This window comes from Vulpes lagopus, chromosome 19, assembly GCF_018345385.1.
Source record: "Vulpes lagopus strain Blue_001 chromosome 19, ASM1834538v1, whole genome shotgun sequence".
Classification (NCBI taxonomy): Eukaryota; Metazoa; Chordata; class Mammalia; order Carnivora; family Canidae; genus Vulpes; species Vulpes lagopus.
Window position 1 is genome coordinate 32,516,665 of NC_054842.1, and position 25,913 is coordinate 32,542,577.

Genomic DNA, 25,913 nt, shown 5'->3' on the forward strand with positions numbered 1-25,913 from the left:
ATGTAGGGAATTAAAAAGATAGCAGAGCCCAAGAGGCCAGAGTGTTGGGATATCTCCCAAGTGTTTTCTTTTAAGCAGTACCTTGAAAAGTTTTTCTCACTCATTATCCTACCCATCTCTTTTTTAAAAACCTATATGTAATACTTTTGTGGCTAAAATTTCTCCTTACCAACGTACAATGTAAAGTCCTATGTCAGAATTATTCTTCTATCTGTGTCATTACATGGCAGGATCTGTAAAAAGTCCCCCTAGGTCAGTTGGGCTACCTCCCCACTTCCAGAAAGCTTAGATCCTTGGGACATGTTCTCTTTCTAAGTTACTCCTTTTGAATTCCGCTGATGCCCTCAGAAATCTGTGCCAGCACCTTGCGCTATGCTCTGTCGCAGGCTTCTTCTGTAAACCTCTTCTCACCTAAATCCCCCGGTGCAATGCCAGCCCCTTTCTTCCTGTTCACTCAGCAGTAAGCATGAAAAACAGACCTCCTGGACACACACAAACCCTCAGCATGCCTTCAGTGGGTAGTTCCTGGAGTGAAAATGGGCTTAAAGGCAAAATTTCTCTTGGACCCAAATCCTGCCTTCTCCAAGGTTCCCCAAGGCAGGAAAGTGAGGCCAGGACCTTCACCCAGCAGCTCCACCCCAGGTAGCTAGTGTTGTAGCATGGCCAGCGCTGGCTGGGACTGTACCAAGGCCACTCTGTAGAAATGGATTTGCTCTCTCGGGGCTTTCAACCCAAGACCAAGAAACTGCCAAGGCTTTGTAGAGGATGGAGCCCCTGGTGGCTGGCTGCTGTTACAGGCAGTTATTACTGGGAGGAAGGTGGGGGCTCAGTGTGGGCTCAGATGCCCTGACACGCCCTACCAGGGGTCTGGGGCAGCCTCCAATCAGCAGCACAAACAGGCTGGGGGATTGGGAGAATGGACCCCTTCTAGGGCTACAGGCAGAGTTCCTGCAACACTGAGTCCCATTTACTTTTCTTGCTTTGCCTGTCCAGGCCCCCCTGGCCTTCATATTTTTTTTTTTTTTTTTTTATGATAGTCACAGAGAGAGAGAGAGAGAGAGGCAGAGACATAGGCAGAGGGAGAAGCAGGCTCCATGCACCGGGAGCCTGATGTGGGATTCGATCCCGGGTCTCCAGGATCGCGCCCTGGGCCAAAGGCAAGCGCCAAATCACTGCGCCACCCAGGGATCCCCCTGGCCTTCATTTTAACCAGTTGTAACTGGTTTCACAGGGGAAACCTTACTGTGTTCCTTCTCTTTTCTGGTGTCCTGACTCTGTGCCTTTCTGCAAAATCTAGATGTGTTTAACTTATTTTAACCTGTGCATTTGCCCTTCCAGGCAGTGCCTTAACTTCCCCAACTAAAAAATAAAGACTTTGATTTTTCTCTGATTCTCAAGTGAAGATTCCCCCTCCACCGAGCATCTGAATTACCTGAAGGGTTTTCTCCATCCGCCTGCTTCCCTGCCTCTGCCTCAGGACTCAGACATTGCCCCTACCCACCCCCTACTTTGGGCTGACACCTGGCCATATGAAGACCCATGGTGAAATCCATTTCAGATGTGGCATCTGGGTGACCTCTTTTGACGAAACATTTGAGATGGCCATGTCAGCTGGAATGCAGAGGATGCAAAATTGTGTCCAAGAGGACAAATGCCATTTTGGAGACTAGAGATGCCCTAGGGTGAGAATGGGGTGCCCTAAGAAGGAGCTCCCCTTGTCAAATGGCAGGCAAGCTAAGCCTTGTCACTTCTTGGGCAGGGTACAGCAGGCATCAAGAATCCAGTCCAGGTGCAGCTTGGTGTCCTTTGGACCACTTCACCCTGAGATCTGGCCATCCTCCTGCTCTGGAGGGGTGCCGCTCTGCTGGCCCACCACGTGGCACCCACGTGTACAGAGATATGCTTCCACAACACCCAGGCCCCTTCTGGGGAACTCTGCTATCCCTAAGGCCAACAGAAGGAGGTGTCCATGGTTGTTAGGGTGCACAGAGAAACCAATCCCCAGTAATGGTGCCCTGCTGCAGCCAGTGTGGACAGCTGAGTCCACGGTGCCATCCATGATAAGCTGCACAGTCGCATCCCTATGCCTCAGACTGGACACTGTGCCACACAGAGTTCACTCCCTTGGCTGCTTTAGAAGGCTGTCTTCTTTTTAATTCAGCTCCCCTTTTATAAGTGCCCTTACCCCTGTCCATAACAGTTCTGGCTCCTCTTTGCAACACAGTTCCCTAAACTCCTGGTCTCATGCACTGAACTGCATTCGTGCTTTTTCTCCCAAGCACATCCATCACTCTGACCAAAGCTCTTACTGTTGGAGAATCACAGTTGAGAGGCTTTTAGAGCTGGGGGAAGGCTCAGCACACTTGTAACAGAAGAGAAAACTGCTGGCTCTGATGGAGGATGTGTCTGGCCCAAGACGGGGAAGGAGTAGGAATATTTAGTTATAGAAAGCCTACTCTGTGCCATGAATTGGGAACTTTCTTCTGGTAGCTCACTTTGACTCATCCAACCCTGGCAACCACTTAAGAGGCAGGCATTAATAGGGCAGGAGTCATAGGGCTTCTAGGTGGCAGAGGTAGATGGCACACTATCTAAGTCTGGCTACAGAGTCCATTCTCTCTCTTACCATATTGCAGAGACTCAAGGTGCCAAGTGATCAGGAGCTGGTGAGGATAGGGTAAGGACTAATCCCTGGGGTCCTGGTTGGTGGTTTATCAGTTCTCTAATCCTGGGTCCCACTTTAGAAGGCGGAAAGGTCAGTTATGTCTAATATGAGTGTATCTACATACACATGGCCAGCAACTGCAGTCTGAGGACTTCCTGCCTGGGAAGTGATGGGAAGCCTACAGCAGCCCCACCTCTCTTCCCCATGGACAGGGACTAGGGTACCATAGAGAGGCCCGGTGGTCCCTGCACTCCCAGACCGTCCTTTCAAGCTGATACAAAAGCTGAAGGAGAAATAACAGAAATCTTTCCAGATGGAATACCTTCTCTAGCCCATCCAGATATGGAAAAGATGTTTGTTCAGTTTGAGAACAGTGTGCTTGTTGGGGCACTGAGTTATGCCCCCTCCGCTGAGCTTGGAGCACGTGAATAAGCACAGAAAGGGGAGGCTGAATTTGGGTGGGAGAGATTAGAGGAAAGGCAAGTTGGGAAGAGGATCTGCTGGATGTGATGCTGGATGCTTGGATGAAGAGCCTGGAAGCCTGTGGTTCATGTTCAAGGTGGGTGGGACCGTGGTTTTCCCGTGTCCAAGGAGAGGCAGACAGATGGTGTGTTCTCATGATTTCTGTGAGCCAGATCTCAGAAGGTGCTTGCTGGCTGACTAAAAATTGCCTGGACAGGATGATCCAGGTAGGCCAGGGTAGGCTTGGGAATCTATCTTAGAAAAGTTCTAGTCAATTCTGCATTTGGGAAAAGCTACTGGGTATTTATGGGGCTTATGTAACTATACACCTGATGCCTCACTGATTTCTGAGTTGGGTGAAGTAGGGAGGGGTGGGGAGAGAGGAAGAAAAGAGCTTGGTAAGAGGTCAAAGGCTTTCAGAAAGCAACCCTACCACAACCACCTCCGTGTTGCAGGCAACTGCAGATACAATGACACATTTATTCTTAAGCCTCGAGAAAAGCAAAAACAAATAGGACATGTGCCCAAGGACCGGCAAAAGCTCTAATTTCCACCTAGGGCAAGAGGACAGAGCACTGAGATTACAGAACAGGAGTGTGAGCTTGATCCGGGCCAAATGCTTATAGAGACCAAAGCACGTGGGTACTGGGCATTTACAACTGAATTCAGTGATCATTGGGAACCACAGTGGCTTCTTAAAAAAAAGAATGAAGAGCTCATCTCATTTACTAGGGTTATATCTTTAGTAATTTCAAGAGGAATTGAAGATATAGTGAATTTTTATTTTGGCAAAAATATTTGATGATCTCTTAGGGAAAGTGGTGTAAAGTAAGTACAGAGCTTGTCTTCATACCCAACGAAAGTAGGTTAGTGACTCTGTCAGCCAAGAAGGAAGTCACTAGCTTTATTCTAGTCCATGTCCGATTCAATCTCTTGTTCATTTGATTGTTTTTTTAAATTCATGAGTCAGGTGCAAGCAAGCCTAGGGATGCTTATCAAGTTCGTAGGTAACAGTTGGAGAGCATAACTAACACCATATAAAACAATCAAAATTCAGAACTATCCAACAGCTTTGAATGCTAATTTGAAATCTGCAACATGAAATGTTAGAGGGATAAATCTAGAATCTAGTGTTTAGGTTAAAACTAAAATAAAGCAACACAGAAAGGAGGAGACCTGACTTGCTATTCGTTTGTGTGAAAATGTGTAGGTATTTAGTTTACCACATGCTTAATATAAGTGATATATAGCAGAGTGAAAAGCCAAGCACTGTTACTGATGCAAAACAAGAGTAAAAATAATGTCCAGTTTTGAGTACTTACTGTGTTAAACACTTTACCTCTATTTACTCATTTAATTCTCATAACTGCCCCATGAGATAGATTTTGCATGTGAAAAAAAAAAAAAAAAAACAGCCTCAGAGGGGATAGGTAACCTGTCCAGAATCTTGGAATCAATGATTTGCAAAACAAGGATTTAAACTCACATCTGTCTGACTCTGGTTCCTGAATCAGAGGAGATGATACACAGACACGCTGTCCTCTGTGCTAGTAAGAACACACCTCCAGTGATGTCCTTGGTTCTGAGGACCCCATTTCAAGAAGAGCATTATTGACAAACAGCCTGCCTATGGAAAGTGCCAACTCTTGTCTCTTACCTTAGGGTCTTGGAAATACCCATTTGGCGCTGGAGAAACACAGGCAGGGATCAAGCATGATGCTTTTATGGCAAAGGAAAGGAGATGGTGCTGCCATGTTTCATGAGGTTAAATGGAACCATCTAGTCAAAGAGCAGAGTAGACAGACATTGGATTCAGTATAGAACCCCCCTGCCCCCCCCAACCCACCCAAACTGGAGCTGTCCACCACAGAGCCAGACTGCTTTGTGGGGAAGTAAGCTCTCTGTTCTTGGAAGCATTCAAGCTCAGGCTAGAGAGCAACCAGTAAAGGATGTTGTGGAGCGGGCTGCTGCTCCAGGTGGGAGATTGGACTAGATTAGACCCAGAAACACATCTCGCTCTAAGATTCCACACCCAGCTTTCCTGATTCTGGGTGGGTAATGCACTTCAGAGCTGTAAAGGACCAGCAGCCAACCCACTGGAAATCACCTTGGGCACCAGGGTGAAGGTCAGGTGGACCCATTGCCTCTTCTGGAAGTAACAGGAACATTAGTAACTGGTCATGAATACATGAGGGCTTATCACGAAAGAGAAAAGGCTCCCAGGTACAGAAGGGGGTGGAGTTTTCAGTGGGTGCTTATTAAATGGTGAGTAAATTTAATGAGCAACTCTATGGCTGTTGCCTTTGGGTTCCCAACGACACTTTGATGGCCCAGAACCAGTGGGCCTTGCCTGGAAAGAGCTGCCTGTGCTAGTCATTGATGCCAGAAGCAGGAGGTGTTAATCTCTTTTTCCTAAAGTACCTTCCTCAGTAGCAAGTAACCTGTGGTCTACTTTCCATCTCTTGGAGACACATATGAGGCAATCACTGTGGTTTTAAAAAGAAACTTTAAAATGTGGTGAAACTGCCAAATACAAGGAGGGAGGGAGATCCTGCTTGGATCCTCTGCTTTTCCACTGAATCATTGCCTTCCTGGGGGTGTCCCTCTTGGATTCTTCCTCAAACCCTTGCTGGGCACCCATGACCTCTGCTCCTTCCTGAAAGAAACTGCCTATCGCCCCGATGTTGGCCTTCAGAATCAGGTGGAGCAGACTATAGTTTCTAGTTTCCATCAAACTTTCCTGGTAGGTTAACTCCGGGAAACTGCCTATCAGGTCAACAACTTCAACCACCACTGATATGCCTCCTAAATCCACAACTGCAGATTTAGATGTCCAGCTCTGTTTCCGTTCTGAGTTTTACAACTGACTTCTAGGCACTTGCATATCTCACCTGTGTATTCAAGGTGTAAAAACACGTGTGCAAAATTCCCTGACAATGTGGTTTCTTTTTTTTTTTTAAGATTTTATTTATTTATTCATGATAGAGAGAGAGAGAGAGAGAGAAACAGAGAGAGAGAGGCAGAGACACAGGCAGAGGGAGAAGCAGGCTCCATGCAGGGAGCCCGATGCGAGACTCGATCCCGGGACTCCAGGATCATGCCCTGGGCCAAAGGCGGGCGCTAAACTACTGAGCCACCCAGGGATCCCCAGACAATGTGTTTTCTTTCCCAAAGTCCATTACCTGGTTAATTGTACCACTCTATTCCAGAAGTCTTGGCATTGATTTGGATTCTTCTCGTCTTTCTTCAATTCCTTGTCTTTAAATGCTCACCAAGTGCTATCAATCCTCCCTTTGAAATTGCTCTTGCTTCTTCTGTTGTTCTCATTGCAGCGCTCTGGTTGAAAACCCTGCATCTTGCACCTTAATTACTACGGCAACCTCATAGCTGTTTTGTCAGCCTCCAGCCCCTTCCCCACGACATACATGTGAATGCTGCAGCCTGCCAATAAAAGGAACACCTGGCTCTCGGGGCTGATGGATCTCTCTCTTGCTGATGGAACAGTGGCCAGCACTGTGTGTCTGATGGCATCAGTCTTAGTGCCTTTGGTTTAGTCGTCAAGGCCCTCCCGTACTAGAACATCAGTGCTCTTCCACCTTGGTCCTGCCTTCCCACTGCCTTGAGGCTGGTCACACTCTTCTCGTTCATACAAGAGTGGGCTTCTCCCTGAGCTTTGCCTTAGATACTCCAGGCTTCTCCCTCTTCAGTGCATGACCATGGGATCTGTCCTTCTATGATTCTGACCTAGAACACTGACACCCATAGCCCCCTGCCTTCTCTGGTTTCTGCAGCATTGATAGCTCATTTCCGGGTGTGGGCTCTCGATTCTAGACTCTCCAGCCCTATTCCCCAAGTATTTCAGGTCTTCGTCATCTGAAGAACCTCATGGGCTTTTCTTTTCCTATAGCTCCTGTAGTCACTAGAACAGTGTCCTGTCAACATTGAGACAGATGAGGGGTGATCTATGTACTGAGGCAGAGCTGGGGATGAAGTTCCTCCCAGGGATTGGATCTTATGTGCAGATCCCTGAATTGTTTCCTGCTTGTGGTTAGATATCTGGACCAAATTTAGGTGAGTCACAAAGATGACAAAGTCTGCCTTGGATCCGGAGTGGGACACAAGGAAGCACACTTCCCTCTTCCATGTGTCTCCGTCAGACCTGCTGGGACACAAGATATCAGTGACGGGGAACAACCTAAATCACTACCTCTCCGGAGCCATACTGTGCCATTCTAGGAATTCTCAGCCAGCAGGAGGGTATCAGGCTCTTCCTGGCACCCCTGAAGCTTCCCAGGCTGTCATGCTCTCCATGGACACCCAAGATGTCCGTAGCACTGATTTTGTACTTTCTGCATGCATGAGAGGGTTGAAGAGGAGCACTCAGTCTTCTCCTTCAGCTGTTAATCCTTGTAGGTCACCCCCTAATTCGAACTGGCACTTGCCCAGCCTGCTTCTGCTCAGCCTTGAGATCCTGGCACTTGCAAGCAGGGCTAACTGACTTTTCAGATACTCTCTACACATCCGTCAGCATCCCCAGAATTTGTCCCAGGCACTTTGCTTTTGAGAGCCCCCAATCTACTGGTGTAGGGTCTCTAACAATGGCCAGGAGTTTCTTCTGCTTGCAGGAGTGCTCTGTGCCACTCTCAAGAAAGCTCTGAATAGTGGCTAAGTCATTTCTCCCCAGACTTCTCTGCCTAAAGCTTTGGTTCATGAGTAAGATTTGGCTAATTTCCTGGGACTGTGGTCTTTTAGAGCTTGAGGCAGTCCAGGCTGCACCCCCTCCCCAGCCATAGCATAAGTGGGTTTGGGGGTCAACGAACAAACATACCTGCAAATGAGTTGTTTATAGAAATGAGTGGATTAGAAGACTATAAAATTGAAGGTTTTTTTCTCTCTCTCAAGACACTAGCAATCAGATGTTTAGATGCGTACATACGACTTTTGTGCCAAAGGTATGGAACCTATGTTAAAAATAAGAAAACAATTGGTAACTGTTAACTATTATAAATATGTAATATTAACAATAATAATAATGTGAAACACCCTACAGAGCATTCTAAAATGCCTTATATTATGAGCTATATTGCATCTGATATTATTATTACTACCACTGATAATATTTCCCCAACACTCATAATCTGAGAACAATTTCTGAGCCCCGTCTCCAAATGTTTGGCTGTGCCTGACTCGGCAGCTGACTTGAATTCCTTGTTCACTGTCTGGTGATTCATTGCACTAAATACCATTTTCCTGATAATTAAAAACTGCTCACTGGCAAGTGGGAGCAGGAACAGGCTGATGCAGGATTTATGCAGAAACACAAAATGAGCCAAAAGACAAATGACCTGTTCCGCCTAGCTGAAGGCATTTTTTCTTTCTCATCATCTTCGGGGACTTGAGAAAGCTGAGCGGTAATGCAGGAGGGAGTTGTGGAGAGCTGTGTTATTCCGGGATGAGGTAGATGCAGGGGCGCCCTTCTTTGCATGTACTCGGCCAAATCACTTTCCTGATTTTGAGCCCCGGATCCCTGCCCCCAGCCGGAGGAGTTAGGCCGGGACCCTCCTCATCAGGAGAAAAGCACCGATTCTAAGCCGTTTGGTAGACTTTCGATTCCAGTTTCCCTTCCTCGACGTGACGATGGTATCTTCAATTTCAGGGAAAACAAGTCATGATTCCTACTGTTGCACAGAAGCACATTGCATCAGCCCTCCTAGGCTCTTCCGTATGGCCCCCTCTTGCTGCTTGTGAAGGGCTTCACTGACAGTCAGAACCCTGGCCTCAGAACAGCCGTGACATTGCACACGTGCCCCCTCCACCCCCATTCCTTAATTCTACAAGTCAACAAGGTAGCAAGCCTGTCGGTGTAAGTAAGCCACACTCATCATTGAAGTGGGAACTTTCTCCCCCCTTGGTGCACTTGGTCGCCTATTCTTGGCCTGAAAGAACGCCAGCAGCATCAGATGAGCCGACCGTTCCCCTCCGGGAGTAGGTCCTTCCCAGAACCGAGGGGGGCTACTATCTGTAAAGCTCATTAACTCAGAATCCTTTCTCATTCATCCTTATATGTGTCTGTACTTGCAAACCATTCATTACTGCACATTCTAGATTGTTTAATTAGTCTTTGTGGAAGAGTTCCTGTAGGACAGCTTAGCATACATCGTTTAAAAGCCCTTGATCTAAAATAACAAGGTGGTTATTTTTAAAGTAACTAATATAACTCTTAGTGGCTTACATTCCCCCACTGGCCACCCCACTTTGCTTCCTCATCCTACCTCCCCAAACACTTCCTAGAACCATTTACTGATAATCATCATGAGTACGTCAGCGTGTGAGCCCTCCCCGAAAACATCAGGCACCGTGCTGGGTATGTCACTTGCAATATGTTCTGTAATATCATAGTCACCGTGGGAGGGAGGTGCTAGCTTCCCCACTGGCAGAGGAGAAGCCTGTTCTAAGAGATGGATGTGGCTTTGCTGTGTTATGCCAGGCTAGTAAGAGGCTTTGGGGTTCTGTCCTCGCCTATTGGCCCCAGCATCTGGGTCTCAGCCTCCTCCCCTCTCTGCATGGTACAGAATTCGGGGAACATTACAGGTTGTTGACACTAACCTGCTGTCTACTTGGCATTTTGAGGGGCTCTATTGTTGCCTCACCTCTTGCCCTCACCCCTTCAGCTCACGCTGGCCAACTTCCACCTGCCACATCCGTGTTTCTTCACCTAAAAGCTCTCTCTGGCCACGGAGGCTCCCTGCTCACCTGTGCAGCTGCCCCACCAGAGGCTGATGGGAACTTGGGTGGTAAGACTGGAGCTCCCTCCACCCAGGGCAGGCCAGCTCTGAAGCATGTGGGCACACACACCAACTCCCAGAGCTTTCCCCGGGGGACTTAAGCCTGCTTCGGCTACTCACAGTGGGAAGTGGCTTGAGAGCACACCTTTTCTAGGCAGACTTTTTTGCCCAGTCTCACTTCCCCACTCACCTGCAGGTACTGCTCGGGGCCATCTTTCAGATAAGCCACTTGGCTCTCAGCACCTTGTCCCAAGGGTCGCTTTTGGTGGAGCCCAAAGTATGGCTGCCTGGAGCTGCTGACATGGTTTCGTTAGACACTTCAGTCTGGTTTCAAACGTTCTTGCTCTTCACTTGTTCTTCATACCAAGTAAAAAAGAGATGACCTCCATCCCTACTATCCTTTTAATCCACTGTTCGCAAAGTGAAACACCTCTCTCTCTCTCTCTCTGTCTCTTCCTCTCTCTTCCCTCCCTGCCACATTCTGCAGGGATTAGAACATTCTTCATACAAGTGAGGATCTCTCTGTTTGCTTGGTCCAAATCTCAGTCAGCTGATTCCAAAGTCAGTGTTGTCATCCCCAAGTTTCCACGGAGCATTCCAGCATGCTGCTGACCATCCTCAAGCAAGCAGGCTAGCATGCTAAGAGTGGGTTTTCTTGACTGAGAATGAACTATCTTTCAGAAAGAGTAGTTCTTCAGGGCATGGGACCTGGCTCTCTCTCTGACTTAAAAAAAAATCCACTTCACTTCTTTCTGTATCTTCCTTCTCCCTCTGGATTGTATTCTAGTACTTTTAATCCTTGCCTGAATTATGACCAAAGCAACATGAATTTGGTGGGGCGGAGGGGGGGGCAGCTGTAGGGTCCTCAGAGTTTGGGGGGATGAAAACTGTCAGAACTAGACCCTGCTTATAGACAGGGCTGGGAGTCAGCAAGATGAGGCGCAGTGGGGGTGAGCGGGGGTGGTGCTCGGGGAACCTGGAAGACTGCCTCAGACTTGGGTCCCAGTCATGGGCGCTCGGCACATGGGCCTCTTCCAGACCTGCCTGTCCTGCTGACCTGACTCTTTCACCGACCAGACAGGAGCAGCAGGCAGGGAGAATGCCTCCTCTTCACAAGGATGCCATGCTACACCGTGGGGTTTCCTTCGCAAAGTCCTCTCCTGCCCACCACACCACCACCGAGGAAACAGTGTCTATACTTTGCCTAATGACACATCAGACACTTTGAAAATTACATCGTCAGTGAATCCATTTGCTTCTTGGGCTCCATTTCCTTTTTTGTGTCCTCTCTCCTCCACTTTTTTGAATATATTTTTTCTGCAGTGACAATTCTCTTGTTTTGTCCCCATGCACACCTATTTATCTTGCCACTGTAAACATCAGTGACAAAGTCTATATTCCTTTTTGTATTTCTCATTCACCATTTCATTCGTTTTTCATACTTCAATGTGTCTGAAGGCATGGGCGTTCATTACCATTTTTCTTTCATTCCACCTCATTTTTTTTCTCTAGACTTTGCTCTTTTCTCCATGAGTATTTTCTAAGCTTTTCCCTTCATGTTTTCTCTTCTGGTAATTCTGTCTTGACACTTCTAACTTGAGATTTTTCTAATAGCAATTTCTCCTTCTCCTTCTTCTTTTTCTTCTTCTTCTTCTTCTTTTTTTTTTTTAATCCATCCTCTCCCTCTTGCAGCCTTGGCCACAGCCGTCAGTTATAACCTTAATGGTGGCCTCCACTCAGAAAAGTTGTCAAGTTGATAAATATTGATATCTACCCTACCATTTTACCACCGCTTTTCTGCTAATGCATTTGGTTGGCATCAATCAGTTTCTTTGCCTTCTGTGAGCGCTCAGTGTGGGAACTGGTCCCGATCTGTCACTTATAAGTAATCTGCTCCACATTTCATCAAGAGCTCAAAAGGAGAAGAAAATATGGAGGAGAAGTAGAGGACAGAGAGCCAAGCTAGTGTGGCCCAGAGGGAAGGGAGCTAGGAAGACCCAACAAGGCACAGAGAGGCAGTCTGGTGTACAGGGGGGACCCGCCCGGCCATACCCTTACTGCTGGGGACAGCAGCCAGGACTTACTGACCGCACCGTGTCCTCATTGGGATGTTAACCCTGCTTATCTCCTCTAATAAGGCTCCCCAGGGATGAAGATCTACATTGACCCCTTCACTTATGAGGACCCCAACGAAGCTGTCCGGGAGTTTGCCAAGGAGATTGATGTATCTTTTGTGAAAATCGAAGAGGTCATCGGAGCAGGTATGGCTCTCCCCTCCCCTCGTTTCTGTTCTCTTGGTGTCCAAACTTCTTCCCACCATTCTAGGTGCTCTCTTTCAGCATAAAAAGTCATCCCATTGGGAAAAGAGCTTTTAACATCTTTCTCCCCAGAATATGAGTCTGAATCATCTACAATGTATGTCTAGGATCTTTTGGGGACCTTGATCATGGTGACCAAGCATGACTGGTGTTGCAGAGAAGTCAGCAGTAGTTTCACAAGATTCAGGCATAGCTCTGGAAATGGACTACCAAATGTGGGTAGAAAGAGAGATACACGGTGCATAACTGAGAAGACTTTGAAAGAAACAAATTTTTAGAAAACTTAGTGTCTCACTCACTGATAATATCTCCATGGCTCTGGATCAAGATTTCTTCCCAAACTTTCAGTTCTCCTTTTCCTACTTGCACGTATTTAGAGACAGATCACGATCAATTGAAGAAGGACCACTGTTTCCAGAAGAAAACCAACCCATAATGTATTTCCTATAAAAAGAACTATGATATGGACAGTAACCCAAGACAGATTTCACTTCTGAGAAACATGTGTGCTTTCATCCATCTTACTGCATTGGAATAGAAACCCAGCCCAGCAGAGAGCTAACTACCTGACATGCTCTCAGGAGATCCTACCTAAAGACTGACCTAGAATTTTCATCTTTCCTTAATGGATCAGTAGTTGAGTCAATTTGGCAATGGACCCAGCCTTATTAATGTTAATGAGTAAGATATCCCAAAATATCATCACTTCATAAGTAGTCTCTTTATGTCTCCTCTGCTACCTACCTGTTTTGAATCTTCTTAAAATTGTGTTTGGTTTATGTCCTCTTTCCTACTTTTATTGTCTTCTATGACATTCTTTGTCTTTTCTCCTCCTTCAATTCTTATCAACCATTGTTCAAGCTTTCCTCATTCATATGATGTCGTCTTCGTTTTAGTTCCTGCGTTCAGAAGTGCTTTATTCATATCAATATTTGGAGATCCATGGAGTTGCCTCTTCCAGTAACATTTTAACACGATAAAATATGCTTAGTCAAAGTCTTATAGACAGCCACTTCGTATATTATCTTTAGGGGGAAAGCCACTATCCTTCCATTCACTGCGTCTCTTAATGCACTAAGGGGTCAAAAAGCCATCTGTGAAATTGGAAGTCACATTTGAAAGCTTGCCCCATTAGGGCCACCACTTTCATGCTCTGGTTTCTCTCTTAAAGAGTTCCGCCTTCATAGCATCTCTGTGGTGGCTGCTAGGACTGTCCCTGTCAGGACACACCTCTCCCCGCTCCCCACCCCCAGAGGAGTTCCAGCCGGGTGGCCATAATCTGATCCACATGAATCTATACATATTTCCCATTGACTTTCATTAAATATGTTACTGAACCACGACTTTCACTTCTGTGCAGATAATTTTCTCTTCCTCCTTAGATGCTGACATATTTAAGGATCATGCCTTGGAAGGCTGGATACCAGATAAATTGGATTACTCATAGGGGCTCAGATTTCTCCAGTGAACTTGAAAGAGTGTTGGGGAGGCATGCTTCCAGTCCTGCACCCTGTTTCCCCACATTATTAATTGTTGTTATGTCATGTGGTAATGGTGCTAGTGATTTTAATGTTGTTATTTATGTCATGTGCTTAGAGCGATGTGTTCTGGACTGCATTTCACCCCAGAGAGTGCACACCAGCCCCCTCCCGCCTTTGTCAGGAGAAGAGTAAAGAGCCTTCTCACTTTATGACCCTGCCGGGGAGTGACAATTTGGGGTGAGCTCACCAACTGCTAGATGCCTATAAAGGGACATTCGATGGCCCTGCTCCATCCTTCACTTTCCATTTTTGTGTAGCTTTGTTGCTGCCGCTGTGTTTGTGCATCTTGCTCAGAGAAGGTCAGTCCTGTCCATGGCTCACCCAGTAGTAGGGAGCGATCGATACATTTAGCAGTTTATAAGATGGCCAGTAGCACAGGGTAAAGACTGTGCCTGGTCGCTGCTGACCACCCTCTACCAGACACTCATCTCCTTATGATCCAGAAATTCTGGGGCTAATCCCTGTGGATATTAATTCACTATGTGTAACGCGATGCAGTTTTTAACAGAAGACACTCCTAGCTGGAATCAATTCCCACTCTCCAGTTCTTTCTCTCTCCTCTCTCTCTCCACTCCTGCTTCTTCCACACCCCACCTCGCTGAGACTGGCTTCACTTTGTGCTAAAAGAGAGCTGGTGTGAAGGTCAAGTTAAAAAGAAAAGAATTTTGTAAGTTAATATTTATACAGTGTTATTGGCAATACTGCTCTTAGCCTCCTGGCCAATTGGGATCAGGGGGCAAACACTGGGTTGCAGATGGTAATGACAAAGGAAAAGAAGACTCAGAGCCATTCGTCCTTCCCCTGCTTGTGTAACCTTCCTCCCCACAACCCCCCCCCCCCCCCGCCCCACAAGCCCTTATTGAATACTTCCTACATGCTGGATGTGGGGTTCTGGAGATGACAAAACAACAATCCTCTCCCCTCCCCAGAGGTCTGGCAATCTTACTGGGAAATAGGCCGGTAGTGTGTTCACTGTTTCACGCCATCCATGACATGGGCGTGTACACAATGTTGGGTTCCTTGTTCTGGAAATGGGTGTGGACATCAGGAAGGCTTCCACAGAGAAGATAACCTTTGGCCTGAGCTTTCAAGGATGAAAACTAGGAAAAAGAACAAGCTTTTGTGAAACTCATTAGGGAATGAGACAATGACAGAAGAGGAAAATTACATGATTTAAGGAGAGAAATGAATATGACCTTCTAGCAGCAGGATGCTGGAGCCAGCTGGCACTGCCTCGCAAGGGCCCATGGTGTACAGTTCTTTCTGGCCTGGTGTTTGGTGATACGTGTTGGTAGGGCGACCCCAGCCCCAGTTAGGAGTATTTACACAGTGGGAATTGGCAAATATTACAGATGGAAGGTATTTGTTTCTTTGCTTTCTATAGAGCTGATAGTAGAACACTTTCTAGTACATCCTAACCTTCCAGGCTGTGCAAGATTATTTCAAGAGGATGCAGAGGAACCTGCCTATGCCTGCTGAGTGTGGAACGCAAGGAGTGGGTTGTGATCATTGCAAAAGGGATTGAGTTTAGAGTTCAAACATTGATCCTGTCCCTGAGACTGTGGTGGATGCTGGGAAATGCATGATGCCTAACAACCCCAGCCCTATAGGAGTTATCATTTAACAAACACACAGTGCCATTCCACAAGAGGGTGGTGGGCCATTGACAGCTAAGACAAGGGACCCAGGGGACAGATAGTCCTGGAGATGGGGGAAGAGGCTTGAGGGCAGGAGAGAATCCAGGGGAAAAAGACCTTAGGGGCCCCCGAGGATATGGAGGCTGACACTCCATTGGCACATCCTGAGAACAGGGAGAGAAGGCTGACAAGGGGGTGTTTCCTGAGGGTAAGTAGCAAGTGTGGAGTCTGGGGAATTAGGCTGAGACCTGGAGTTCCAGGAGCTTGGGTATGGATTTTATCCTATAGAGGGAGGATGGTGAGTCTTAGGTACGGTATGTGCCTGAGCAGGCTAGGTGATAAGAATGAGGCTCTGGGGACATGAATCTGATAGATGCTATATCTGGATTCTACTGGAAGGAGGTGATGAGAAAGGGTGAGTGAATCTTCGGAAGCATGGAGACCAGTTATGGGGTTTTGCTCGGAAGTGTGGGGAATGTTTGAAATGGCCGCCGCTGGAATGGAGGTAGTAGGAGGTGCTCAAGTATCTAAACAGATCTAAACCCGAATGTATCCAAACATGGTGAATGGAGCTGATGGGGGGGGAGATGCTACATGGAGGTTGTGGCCTCCAGTTAAACACTTGGGTGGGGGGGTAGCGGTCATGCATGTGAGTGAAGGCCAGTAGAGTCAAGTCTAGGTACTGAAGCTGAAAAATTGCAACAACTGCCCAGGTCTTCTCAAGTTGTTGGAGATGTTGGACAAAGTAACCATGACCTGGATATGATAGCATCCAAGAAGACTGAGCGATGATGAACTCATTAACTATCATGCAATTAGCTGCCTGTCTTTCATCATCACCCTCAAAGTTCCATGACGGCCATGCAACCTCAGGGTTTTTGTTAGTCTCACACCTGGCCTGGTATTGCACTCAGATGTTCCATCAAATGTTTGTTGCATATGGTTGAATGAGAGTGGGTCCTTGGGAGGATAGTAGAGCAGGGAGGAAAATTTGGGGAACTGGAAGAGCTTAGGAGAATGGAGAAAACCCAGAGGGAGGTGAAGGGTCCTGAGTCACTTGGCACTCCAGAAGTGGCCCAGTGGGATGATGTCCAGCCTTTCACCCTTGCTGCAGATAATAGATATCACTGGTCTCTTCAGAGAGGGCCACAGGCCTCTAGTGTCTTTAGAAAATATCAGATCTTTGTAACCATGAATTTTACTCATAGGAGCCATCTCACAGGCCATCTCCAATGCACTGGTTAATTCTGATCAGTTTGATCCATAGATTCACCCAGAGCGTAAAGCAGGGTGCCATCTATAATTGGGCTCTATGGCATGAATGGCAGTCTGGGCTGTGCAGTGTGTAACCTGTGTAGCATCCCTGATCATGACTGTCAAGTACCTGAAAATGTAGGTAGAGGTGACACTAGAGGGTGGCGTCTGGAGGAAGATATGGCAATTGCATTTTATTAATAAATCTCCTCCTCTGACTCTAGCAGCTGCCAATTCAGCATTTCCACAGATCACTTTTTTGTGAGAGAGGGGCAGGTTTAAGGGGAGAGGGCTGCATGAAGAGAGCTGTGGAGGGGAATCTGTGATGTGCACAGATTGGGAATGGGACCAGAAGGCCCACTGGTTCCGTCTTCGAAGAAGATGGGTTTCTCGGGGGGTGCTTTGGTAGAAAGGCCACCTGCCAGCCTGACTCTCCTGGGCTTGTTCGAAGTGAGGGTAGGCAGCATGAGGATGGCCTCAATATTGGATAAGAGTCACAACAGAAGGGTTTCCAGAAAAGGAAATCAGATAGATGTCTTAAGTAATTAAAATTAAGGTAACTGGCATATATTGAACACTCACTATGGACATACTTTACAAGCATTGTCTCACTTTGCTCCCTTAATGTGAGGTAGGGTGTGTGTGTGTGTTTGTGTATGTGTGTGTGTTTAACCTGGTGAGGAAATCAACACTCAGAGGATAGCTTGCCAAAGATTGTGCTGCCAGCTGAGTGAAAAATAAAGCAAGAATTGAATCCCATACACAAGTGATCTAGGTCTGAGGAACATAACCCCCACCTACCTACCATTATTGGATACCTACCAATATTCAGTTACTATTCTGGAAAAGAGCTGTTGAGTATACAGGGACATTACTTCTGATGGTAAACTCAGGGAGTTTGGAATATGCACACCTCCTTGCTGGCAATGATGATACTATCCTGGAATTCATCATGCCCATGGGGTAGGCACCTCACATTCCCTGGGGAAAGCAAGTTCTTCCATCCTCCAGTCCTCCTCCTCTAGTATGACCAGTTACCGACCTTAAGAAGGATAACGATGAGGATCAAGATATTTAGCACGTTCAGCTATATGTGTTTGCTTACATTATGCGACTAATGTCATCTATTGGTGGGCAGTTGTCAAATGACCACAAACAGCTATAAGAAAAGAGAAAATCAGTTCACTCTCACCATATTAAGTATCGTGGACATCATGGCTGTCGAGCAGGTTCCATCTCATCTGCTAATGCCAGTAGCCTGGTAATGGGGACCTGGGGAGCTCTGCTGAAAAGGAGGAATAGGAATATTGTGATCGATAAGGAATGTCTGTCCTGGGTGCAGGGTTAGGAGGTAGCTGACTGCCTGCCATGGTTTTACTATCCCTGGTTTAGCCATAACCTACTTACCTTGCATGGGCTAGTGTGATAAAACAGGCTGGAAATCTCACTTTTAAAACCTAGTTTAAATTTATTCTTTAAAAGTTCCTTTTCTGGTGGAAGCTTGAATTAGTAACTAGAAGCTCTGCTTTCCTTTTTTTCCCCCAAGGCAGTTTGTGACTTCAAAATGCTGCTAAAAAAAAAAGAGTGCAATTGTGTGTAGATTTGCACTGCACATAGCCAACAGCCACCGCTTGAAATACCTGCTGGCAGGTTGGATGTTTCATTTTCAAAAATTGAAAATTCTTTCCTTCTGATTTTATATATAATAGTTGAGGCATTTAATGCTGCTGAACCACTTTTTCTCTCTTCCTCATTTTGTCAAGGAAAGTAGGAAAGAGGATCTGGCAAGGAGCTGAAAACTTGTAGGGAATTATATCAGTAGCTGTCTGGAGGACAGTTGTGGGAACTGGCTAAATTACCCTCAGCTGACAGCCTGGAGCGCCAAGGTTCTCAAACTTGAGCCAGGCATCAGAATCATCTTGGAGGCATATTAAAATTCCTGTCACCGGGCTGAGCTTCTGAACCAGAAGGTCTAGGTAGAGCTACAGAATCTGCATTTTCTAACAAGTTCCCAGGTGATTCTGATGCTGTTGGGCAGAAACCACACCTTGAGAACCAGTGCTGAGAGCCCCTGGCCCCCAGACTGGCCTGAAGCTGGAGCGAGGTCTTACCCAAAGGGAGGTTTGGCGGTAGAAGAGGTTCTAAGGTCATCTGCAAAGATGCCTGCCAATCAAAGTCCAGCTAGAAGAAAAAATTAGGCTGGCTACAATTACTGTCAGATCTGCGTAGAAAGAATCAACCATAACCACTACCCAGTCATTTCCTATAAGCATCTATTTTAAATATGATGTTAATGCTTGATTTGTTGAGAATATTTTTAGGTATTACGAATTTTTATCAAAAACTGAAAAATGTATGGAACTCATGTAGAAGCAAGCTCTTTAGAGCTCAGATCATGGCAAATCAAAGCATCACAGACAGCAAGTTCTGGCCCTAATTACAGGAAAGGTGTCAAGAAGCAAAAATAGTTTCTTGAGAATGATATATGAACCTGAAGTCAAAGATCAAGGAGACAGAGTCTCTCAGATGTAAGCCACACCAACCCTTGGTTTTCCGTTACTAATAATGGCAGTAGGCCTTGACTTCCACTCCCTATGAGGGTATGGTGGTGCTAGAGGGCCAGAGCCCTCACACTTTAGTGCCCTAGGCTTATCTGGGGATGCCTTCCACACCAGATACCTGGCAGCAGGCCTTCCCCACTCCCCCTCTGTCTTGGGCCCCCTCAGTTTTCAGATACCTGCTCTTCCACCTTTTTCTCTTCCAGAGCCCATACCCACGCACCACCACACTCATGCCCCTATCCCTGACTTGTCTTAAATTGCTGCCCACATGTGTCATCACAGTTTGTAGTTGCACTACAAAAAGCACAAAGTACTTTCTCAAAGACTTGACACCCTGTAATGAAGCCCCCATGGTTGGTCCTTTCTTTTTATTGTGTAAAGCTGAGGAAGCTGAGCCTGGAGACATGCCCCTCAAGTCGGATGGCCAGGCTGGTGTAGATAGGAGCTGCTTCCTCCACTCCCTGCCAGAGTTCCTCTCCTAGCACTGGGGCCACTTAATGAGAGGGTGGAGCACAGCCTCTGAGTGAGAACTGTGGACTAAGTGGCTTCCTTTGCAAGTGGGTACTTTGAAAACCTCTGGGCTTGGAGAATATGAAGCCATTTCTTTGCCAGACAGGAAAGGAGCTATTTTTACAGAATCAGTATGAAGCCACTGCTTCCCATGACTGCAGAGCAAATTCCTGGGAGCAGTCACGCCACTCCCACCATAGTGACTGACTACAAAGCCCATTACAAGCTACCCAAGAACAGCACATCTTTTTAAAGTCTATATTTTTTTAGAGTGGTTTTAGGTTCGCAGTAAAATCAAGTGGAAGGTACACAGATTTCCCATATACTCCTCGCTCTACACATGCACAGTGTCACCCACTATCAGCATCCCCCACCAGAGTGGTACCTTGGTAGATAAACCTACACTGACACATCATTATCACCCGAGGTCCATGCTTTACATGAGGGTTCACTCTTGGGGTTGTAATACTGTACGGCCCTGGACAAATGTATGATGACACATATCACTATGACAGTTTCAGACAGAGTGGTTTCACCACCCTGAAAATCTTCTCAGGAGAGCACATTTTTATTTCATAATTTTCAAGACCTATGTGATGCAACCGGCGCAGAGGATACAATTTAAAGCTCAAGTAGTAGAAGCACTACACTCGGATACCAGTCAGCCACAAAGATTAGACAATGAACTAACATTTGTCAGTTAAGAAAGTGGTTTGAGCCACACTGTTCTGTGTAGATATTGCTTGCCAAAGCCACACCTTCACTGGTTTCTTCCTTTTCTTGTTCTTTCTTTTCATTCACATCTATGAAGCCCACACTCTGTGGCAGGCCCTGTGCTGTGAGAGGCAGCCTGTACACAGGCGCTGCTTTCCAAGGGATTCAAAGTGGCAGTGATAAAGTCCAGGTATTCTGGGGCCTTTGGCACTTCCCCCGATCCATTTGAAATATGCTTCGGTGCTTTAGGCCTGTGGCACTCAACCTGGCTGCACATCAAAACACTCTGGGCAGCCAGTCCCATCTTCACGGGTCACCACCCTGGGCCCCATGTCCAAAAGGGCCCACATTTAGTTTAATGCACTGCTCTCCCAGTCTTGAAATCCTTCATAATTTTTGAATGAGAAGTCCTTCAGTTTCATTTGGCACCTCGGTCTGACCCATAAATTGTGTAGCTGATCCTTAACTATGTCCAGGCTCAGGGTGCACCCAGACAAGCGAATCAGAGTTCTTAGAGGTGGGACCAGGCCTCTACTCTATACTTTATATGAAGTGCACCTGCTCCCCTATAGTGGGTGGCCAACTTTGGGAACCATTGGTGGTGGTCCCATGTGTGTGTGTGTGTGTGTGTGTGTGTGTGTGTGTGTGTGGGAGAGGACATCAGATTCCCCTGGAGCCTTTCCAAACTCCACACACTAATGTAGAAATTGATGAATATTCTGATTCCTAAATATTCTGACCCCACCTGACTCCCAGGCAGGAAGTTTCAGTGAACGTGAGATCTGTCTAGGAGATAGTCCTACTGCATTTTCAGTTCCCTGCATATGAGTTGCCGTGATGGTGACTGCACGGTTGGGGCACAGTGGTCCCTGGATTGTGACTCCATATCCACATGGCTATGTTCCCTGTGACACCGCTGAGTGAGCATACCTACCAAGAGGCAGTATGGCAGGAAAAGGGGTGGGCTTGGACAGCATCCCTGGCTCTGACTCGCAGCTGGGGGCTTGGGGCATGTTTTCTTTGTGCCCCAGTTTCCTTACGAGTAAAATGAGCATGATAACACCCGACTCACAAGGGTGCTGCAAGGATAAACTGAGATAAGGCATGCAAAGAGCCTAGCACATTGCCTGGCACATAGTAGGTGGTCGATAGATATTGATGTCGTGTCTCCTCCAAGAAGAAATGTTACCATATCTTTGCCTTCAACTTCCATCTTTTTACTAAAAGAAAATGTAACTCATTATTATAGCAATAAGGAAGAAATACTAACCAATATTCTTCAATCGGTATACTTATCAAATATGCAATTTGTATTCATGCAGCTCATGGTTACTGAATACTTCCTATGTCAGGGTGTCAGAAGGATGGATTTAATATCTATACACACATATTATAGATCATACATACATACACACATATATGTATATTTATAGACACATGTATGTGTGTGTACACGTATATACACATACTATATGCACACATATACGTACACATACATACATACATACATACATACATACATACATATATATGACAGGTTCCTGTTGTGGAGCACTTTTAAGAAAATTTTACTCAGTTGAATAACAAAAGTAATGCTTATTGCAACAAGTCAAACAACATAAAAGGAGCTAAATTAAGTTTACTAACTTTACTTCCCCACTCCTATTCCCACCTTGTAGGGCAACCATTTTTAAAAATAATTTTAAGTTAAAAATAGTTTTATGTAGATTTTTTTCTTGTTTTTCTTTTGCATCCACACACACTCTGTTTGGCTACAAACTGCACTCACATTCTGTAGCTTCCTTTCCTTTTCTTCCCCATTTAACAATACAAGTCAGGACGTTATGACTCATCTACTAGTTCTCGGTAGCTCATGGCATTCCACAGGATGAATGTGTCATTTTCCAGCCATTTCCCTGGTTATGGGCATACAGTGTTTTGCTGTAGAAGAAAATGCTGCAGTAAACAATCTTTTATAAGAAATTTAAATACTGGTACTTCCTTTTTTTTTTTTTTTGGATAAAACAGAGATAGAGTCTCCAACAGGTTATAACCCAAGAACAGACAAAGCAGAAGCCAAACAGGTAGTAATAAATATGCTCCCCCACTTTTTATGGGCATGCCTACCCCATACCAGGCACCACAGTGGGTCCTACAAGCTAGGAACATGAATGAGACTTAGTCTGACCTCAAGCAGTTCACCAAAACAGCATTTGATTAATCAGTGTCACACATGATCTATGCCTTAAGCTCCGCGTTGAAATCATCCTAATGGTGCTTGAGCCAACCTCTACTCCAGCCCTAGCTTCCAACAAGTCCCCCAGACTCTGGAGCAGTTTTGTATAAAAAGCCCTTTTTCTGCAGCTTCCTTCCAATGACTTCTGCAGGAGAAAACAAACAAAGGGAACTCCCAACCAAATCACAGAGATGTTAACTTGCTTTTCTCCTTTGGCCAGCAACAGATTCTGCTCACAGTTGGGTCCATTGTTTTCTTCCAGAAACTAAAGATAAAAGCGGAAGTCTCTCCCCGACCCCCCTCCACCAGCAGAAAGCCAGGAGTCTCCCCATCAGGCTTTTGACACACATGTCACTGACGTACTTGCAAGTAGATGCTAAAACTGCTTCACATGGAAGAGCTGGAAGTTACAAAGCCAAGCTAAAGAGTAGAATAATTTTTGAGAGCATGTTTAACAGGATTCAACAGATTTTTTTTTTTTTAAGCAGCTATGAAATAGTGTCACCAGAATTGTTTTTACTCCGGGTGATTTTACTGCACAAATGCTTAAGTGCTGCGGCACCCATGGAGGTGTACCACTCGTGTTTGCTCGGAGAAACCACTTGGCTCTTCAGCTGCCAGGAATACAGGTAGCTGCCAGCCCCAGCTGGGGCACCTTCGGGACCAGCCTCGGCCTTCCCGCCAGGGGCCAGCTCGTCCCGGCAGCCCAGGCCAGTGACCGAGCACGGTGGGAGGCTAGGGCCTGGGCCTTCCCCGCGTGGGTGCTCTTTATTCTGGAACGCTCCAGGGGTGGATGAAACTGACAGGCCTGCTTCAGCCCGGTCTGCATGGCCATCTGGAGCTCTCCTTATTCATTCCTTCCTGCTCCCTCCTTTCTTCTTTTCATAAGGTCAGGTCTGCATTGTGATCTGGGACTCTGGCCAACCCTCCTTCCTCCCCTTCGATCCTGCACAGTGTCTGCTAACTTCCCTTCCTGACTTCTCAGGGTCCGCTCTCCAGGGGGACCCAGTAGACACAGAAGTTTTCAGGGCAGTGTAGGAACATAAATGTTGTACATCTCATTCAGAGCACTAAAGAACCCGTACATATCCCCTAGCCCCTTGGATGTTCTTGCGTCAGGCTCTGCTAAAAATGAATTATGATCTGCCAAAGTGAAACTGACCGTTTCATTTCGATTATTCAGCTGGGACACAAATGAAAAACCAAACGTGAGGGAAAACAAACTCATATATACTCTGAAATTTCCCTTTAGTTACCCGAGCTATTTTGAAGAACCGAGGCAAGGAACATGTTTTAGTATAACCTCTGTGTTTGCGGCGAACTGATTGGGATCAGGACACCACAACGAGAGAACACTCTTTCTATCTCTGTCACCTTCACGGCAATTCCACTTTGAGCACTGTTGTGCCCACCACTCTGGTGCCCTTGCGGTTCCACAGACGGGGAAGGAAATGGGTACTGATTGCATTCTTGTTGCAGGGGAGTTCGGAGAGGTGTACAAGGGGCGTCTGAAACTTCCGGGCAAGAGGGAAATCTACGTGGCCATCAAGACGCTGAAGGCTGGATACTCGGAGAAGCAGCGTCGGGACTTTCTGAGTGAGGCCAGCATCATGGGTCAGTTTGACCATCCCAACATCATCCGCCTGGAAGGCGTGGTCACCAAGAGTCGACCTGTCATGATCATCACGGAGTTCATGGAGAACGGTGCTTTGGATTCTTTCCTCAGGGTAAGAGCAGCTCCAGGGTGTGGATGACGTTAGCAGTGTGCAGTGCTGGGGACACGTGTCAGCATGAGGACACCGCTGCTTAGGAATCACCCGATGAATTGTGAGTGGGCGTTGGAAATGGTAGCCAGGTTGACGGATCTGTTCCTAAAAGGGTAGAACAAAGAGAAGCCTGTGGACCCCTCAGTAGGAGGATAGCGTGGAGTAGGGCCTCGATAAATGCTTGTTGGATGAATACGAATGAATAGAGGCGGGTGAAGAATGGCCATTGGCATCTGCATGAATCACGGAGATTGAGGAGACTTTCAGCTGCTGCACTGCCCTCTGTGATTCACGCAGACGCCGGTGGCCATCTCTGCCTTTTCCCCGCCACAGCTGCCCACCCAGCCTACTCCTTTCATCAGAGATAACACGGACTGCCCTTCTCTGATGCCCACGCCACCCACCCTTGGAGGAGGTGCTCCTGGGCAGGATAGGAACAGACAGTGTCACAAGTATTCACAGGTCTTTTCTGGGCTTGATGAGGAATTGTGACTCCAGAGCAACCTGCAGCAGAGGTGAGGGGGTGCCTCGAGGCCTATGGCTGGGAGATCTGTAAATGGTCATTGTCATACATGCTCACATGGAGCCATGATAGAACCACCTACATTTCTGTGGGACATCACAGAGTGACTCCGAGCAGAGGTAGGTGAGAACATCCACAATGCCGATGTCTGGGGAGTGACAACTGACATAACACAGGCCAGCCAGCAGGTCCCACCTTGGACCAGAGCCTCAGCTGGGGACTGCTAGGGAGCCTGAGAGCAGAGGGTACACGGGCAGCATCACAATATGGCAGGGCCTTGTGAGCAAGGACTTCAGGGTAATACCAAGTGGCAGGCTATGCATTGTCACCAAAGCTACCAAACAGTAGCTGGGGCTGCAGATCAAAGGACCATTCATCTGCTTGATCTTGAAATATTCATGAGGTGACTGCTGCAATCATGCCCTCTCCTGGGTGCTGGGCCTATAGACATGAAAGAGACATTGCTCTAATGCTATGTAACAAAACACCCAAGATTTCAGTGTCTTACCATAATTTATTTTGTTCATGAATCTGTAATCTGGGCAGGGCTTATTGAGGACATCTTTGTTCCCTGTGGTGTCAGCTGGGGAAGTTAGAGATCTGGGGCCTGGAATCACCTAAAGACTCACTCACTCATCTTGGCTTGCTTGGGCTTCCTCACAGCAAGCTGAGTCCCAAGAACAAATGCCACATGAGAAGAAGGCAGAGGATGGACCACTTCTGTAACTTAACTTCAAATTCCACAATACACTTCAACCTCTGTGATGGGCTCCCCAGATTCAAGGGGAGGAAATAGGCCCCACATTTTGATGAGAAACAACATGATGTCATCTTACACATAAGGGATGGGAGGTCCAGTTGTGCCCATCTTAGATACTACAACCCACCACCGCAGTCCCTTCTCTGAGGACATTAGTGCCCAAGGCATCCAGCAATCATCC

At 46.7% G+C, this 25,913-nt stretch overlaps 1 protein-coding gene across 1 annotated transcript in view; it reads left to right on the plus strand.

The window, feature by feature from the left end:
* EPHB1 (EPH receptor B1) overlaps positions 1-25,913 on the plus strand; it is a 430,513-nt gene that overhangs the window by 350,430 nt on the left and 54,170 nt on the right. Inside the window, exons 10-11 of the mRNA XM_041733571.1 lie at positions 12,051-12,173; positions 24,163-24,410. Coding sequence (XP_041589505.1) covers positions 12,051-12,173; positions 24,163-24,410 — 371 coding nt within the window. The remainder of the gene's footprint in view (positions 1-12,050; positions 12,174-24,162; positions 24,411-25,913) is intronic.